Source organism: Diceros bicornis, chromosome 14 (genome assembly GCF_020826845.1).
Source record: "Diceros bicornis minor isolate mBicDic1 chromosome 14, mDicBic1.mat.cur, whole genome shotgun sequence".
Lineage (NCBI taxonomy): Eukaryota > Metazoa > Chordata > Mammalia > Perissodactyla > Rhinocerotidae > Diceros > Diceros bicornis.
In genome coordinates this window covers 36,040,745-36,045,307 of record NC_080753.1, presented here as the reverse complement: position 1 = coordinate 36,045,307, position 4,563 = coordinate 36,040,745, and the positions used below count along the sequence as shown (strand labels likewise).

Here is a 4,563-nt window from a genome sequence, read left to right as displayed (position 1 = left end):
TAATTATGTGAGATAAAGGATGTGTTAACTAACTTTAGTATGGTAAACATTTTGCAATATATAGGTGTATCAAATCATCACAATGTACACCTTAAACTTACACAATGTTATATGTCATTTATATCTTAATAAAGCTGAAAAAAAATAAAAAACAAAGTTAATGGTCATGAACGTAAAATGAAACTTCTCAGCATGGCTATGGCCTTTTCTCCAGCCACAACTGGCTGAACAAATGTAGAGAGTGGGTAGGATTAGAGTTAGATTTAAATAGGATAGTGATTTAGCCAAGGGAGTATAACAAAATGAAAAGAGTCAGGAATGTTGAGAACATGTGTGCAAAGCAGTAATTACAATGATTGACCAGGAAATCTAAGCTGGATAGAGAAAGAAGTGAAGCCATGAGGGAGGTGAAAGACAGTAATACATTCCCAGATGCCTACTGAGGATGGAACTGAGAGGAGGGACTATAGAAGTATAATCTATGTGGATAGTGAATTCATCAAGGATTAGGACAGTAGCAGAACTGGAAAGGGAGAGAGAGTGAGGCAGGGACAAAAATCTTCCAAGAATAAAGGGGAGCAAAGGGGGTGAGGAGAGGGATGACAGCAACACGGAGGGCAAAAGCTGATGACATGCATTCAAAACTGCATTCAAAACTGAGGATGACTTCATCAAATCTACATCTTCTCTCACAGATAAGGGTTGTTTTCCATGTTTTACAGATGATGACCCTGAGAATCACTGAGGTTAAACAGCTAGCTTAAGGTCACTCAATCAGAGAATGAAATCCTAAACCAGTTAAAAATTGGGAGTGGAAATAGCAGTGAGAGGGAATTATGCTGCCTCTGGCCTCCACACACTGCCAGGAACACACTACCCTAAATAACCTTTCCTTCTAGAATTTTCCCTGCTTCACCCAGAGGGACTCCTCTCTGGACACCTGCATACAAGGTACTAATTATGGGAGTGGGACATAGATTCCCCAGAGCTCCATCCTTTCTTCTAAATAACAGGGAACGTTGATTTCCGTTTCCTCTCCAGTGAGAGGTCTCGTCAACATCCTTCCTCCTCCTCTACAGCTGCTATGCCCTTTAGAATCAGGAATAATATTTCTGCTACCATCTCCAGCTAATGCTGATTTGCTACAAGGCTCAAGTCCTTGCCTTGTCTATGCCCCCTTACAGGGCCCTCCAGAAACAGACACCACCACCTCTGCCTGGATCTGGATGCTTCACAGGATGTGGGTGGCCTCTTGTCCAAAGACATTCTATTCATTCCTCTACTGACACCAAGAGGGCACTCACTCCACATCTACTTCCTGAAATACCTACCTCTGATCTCAAGCATCCTTTCCAGAAATCAACGGTCATGCAACTGGGTCTTTCTTTCATCTCCTCAACTGCCATTTCAAACCCAGATAATCCAGAGAAGAAGCAAGAGACCAGCTTATCTGGAAACTGAAAGCCTAAATTCAGTGCCAGAGAATAAGACATGAAGGTAGGCTTGTTATTACATTGCCCTAGGAAAAAACGGTCTTGAAGATGAGGGGCACATTCTAGAATACCAAATGAGGCTTGGGGACACATTGTAGAATATTTTTTACAGCAGAACTGCCTTCTGGATGCTTGAGGGAAATTATGGGTGTGTGTGTACGTGTACACACGTGTCTGAGCTATGTATTTGAGAATTTGTGCGGACATGTAGTAAGGATGTTGTCTGTGCAATTTGATTATTGTGTGCCTGTTTTCAGGGTTTGGCATGTTTGGAGTGGAAGGCTTACTGGCTGAACTGGTGTGTGTCTATGTAATCACAGAATTAGAAAATTCGACTTTTTATAACTTACATCTAGCACCATGAATGTTAAGCCTAAATGTCATCTCTTGTACTTTATTCGTCTCCAGTATGACCCCAATGCTATAAAATTATCTAGAAATAAAGGTCAGGCTTTGCACGTACTTTCATCCTCCACGGTCCCTAGCATATTAGAGCCTGGTTTATAAAAAGAGCAAGGATCTCAGAATTAGTCAGATTTGGCTTGAAAGAGCACTGATTTGGAAATCAGACAGGCCTGCATATAAGCCCCACACAGTCACTAACTAGCTATGACCTTGGGACAATTTAGCCTTTCTGAGACTAAGTTTACTCATCTATAAAATGGAGATTCTATCTTCCTCATAGAATCTGGTAAATAGATAACCTAAGGTATACTAATATATGGCTATCTTCCTAAACTAAGAGTTCAGATCTGTAAATGAGATGACAATCGATACGTAAGCGTTGTATGTGCTTCTATCCCTTCCCCCACCCTACTTCCACATGCCCGGGTTTTCCTTTGCTTGTAACAGATAATGACACCCTTTTGTATTTCGTCCTTCCAAACATTCTGGGAGTTTTCCTTCTTTAGGCCAACCACAGCACAGAGGAGCGCTTCCTCCTGCTGGGTTTCTCCGACTGGCGCTCCCTGCAGCCTGTCCTCCTCGCCCTTGTCCTCCCCTGCTACCTCGTGACTCTGACGAGCAACTCGCCTCTTGTGCTGCTGGCAGTGCGCGACCCGCGCCTGCACACGCCCATGTACTACTTCCTCTGCCATCTGGCCCTGGTGGACGCGGGCTTCATCACCAGCGTGGTGCCGCCGCTGCTGGCCAGCCTGCGCGGCCCGGCGCTGTCGCTGCAGCGCCGCGGCTGCAAGTCCCTGGCGCTGGGCTCGGCCGAGTGCGTCCTCCTGGCGGTGATGGCGCTGGACCCCGCCCAGGGGCAGGGCAAGTTCTGCCGCCCGCTGCCCGGCGCCTCCTGGCTCGGCGGCCTCACCAACTCTGCGGCGCAAACGGCGCTCTTGGCGGCGCGGCCTCTGTGCGCGCCCCTCGGGGTGGACCACTTCATCTGCGAGCTGCCCGCGCTGCTCAAGCTGGCCTGCTCCGGCGGCCGACACGCCACCGAGCGCCAGATGTTCGCCGCCCGCGTGCTCATCTTGCTGGTGCCGTCCGCCGTCATCCTGGCCTCGTATGGCGCCGTGGCCCTCGGTGTATGGGGCATGCGGTCCGGCGGGGGCCAGAGGAAAGCGATGGGCACCTGTGGGTCTCACCTGACAGCCGTCTGCCTGTTCTACGGCTCGGCCATCTATACCTACCTGCAACCCACGCACAGCTACAACCAGGGGCAGGGCAAGTTCGTTTCGCTTTTCTACACTGTAGTCACACCGGCCCTCAACCCACTCATCTACACGCTCAGCAATAAAGTGAAGGGGGCAGCGAGGAGGCTCCTGGGGAGTCTGGGGAGAGGGCAAGCTGGGCAGTGAGTAGGTCGGGGAGGGACGAAAGTGTTAGACGAGGGACCAAGGATGGGAATGCCCATTGGAAAGTCAGTCAGTGTGGCCTTCAGGCTGTTCATTTCTTTATGAGAAACTGCAAGATTTGTCCTCAGGGAGTCCAAGGTTCATGGGGGAAAGCCCTTCCTCCTGTCAGGAAACGTTCCTGTGCTGGAGGGAAAATCAGTATATCCTCCATTCATACGGGTTTAGGGAGGGGGAAATGACCCTTGGGCTTTCTCCTCAGCTGATGAAAAGAGAAAGTATGATTTGGGGAAGATCTTCATTCTCAGGGGATACTGTGTCACCACCCCTCAAGAGTCTGTATGCTGGTAAGATCATGTATGATGTGATGCTTAGCTTTAGCTCTCTTGGAGTCTAATGGAAGAGACCATAGAAGACCCCATGACGTCTGCCATCAGGAGGCTCTCAAGTTGACAAGGAAATCATAGACTCTCCCCGGCAGAAGACCCCAACCAGAAAAAGGAGCCATGGTCACTCATCTCAGGAAATCAGTCCAAGCTAATACCCACCTAGCCAGGTGACTAGTGCCCACCACAGAGCACTTGCCCCATAAGTGTAATGAGGAGCACCCATAGTGTGGGTTGTGCTGAGTAGGGCTAAGTTGGGAAACTCTTCTGCAGGAGGTGGTTCTTGAGCAAGTTTTAAAGAAGAGAAGGGACTGGTATAGTGGAGAAGAAGGTGGACATGTGTCAGGCTGTAAGAAAAACGTGCAGGTGACCAGTAACGAGACATGAAAGAGGGACAGTGAGACAGAGGAGTAAATGAAGGCAGTAAGACGGAAGAAGGGTCTGGAGTTCCCAAGAGAGGAACAGGTCCCTGGTGGTGAAGGAGGCTGAGAGGAAAGCAGAGGTGGTGAAGGAAGCAGAGAGCTCTATCAGCCAGAACCTGGGCAGAGTGTTGAGGTCAAGCCAGAGACCAACCCCTCCTCCCCTCACCCAAACTGATACCTCCAACCTAGAGAAGACCTGCTAGACCCTGAGGAAGGCACGACAGAGACTGGTCCACAATCCCCCACCCTTCAGGAAGTGTGTTCCCTCCTGAAGCACATCTGCTCCCAAGGAGCCTCCACTAGAGACACAAAATCTCTAGATCCCCAGGGATGTATCTTTCCATGCCCACCATCATCCCCAGAAATAAGAAGATTTTAATTGGGCTTAATTAGAGAGTAAGAGGGGGCACGGTGCCTGGTTTTATTTCATACCAAATAGCTTTAAATAAGGAGAAGAGTAGTTGAA

At 48.8% G+C, this 4,563-nt stretch overlaps 1 protein-coding gene across 1 annotated transcript; it reads left to right on the top strand.

The window, feature by feature from the left end:
- Positions 1–1,491: 1,491 nt before the first annotated feature.
- On the top strand, positions 1,492–3,295 carry LOC131413308 (putative olfactory receptor 2I1). The gene is made up of 2 exons (XM_058553879.1): positions 1,492–1,497; positions 2,405–3,295. The coding sequence occupies exons 1-2, from the start codon at positions 1,492–1,494 to the stop codon at positions 3,293–3,295; spliced, it is 897 nt and encodes a 298-aa protein (XP_058409862.1).
- The last annotated feature ends 1,268 nt before the right edge of the window (positions 3,296–4,563 follow it).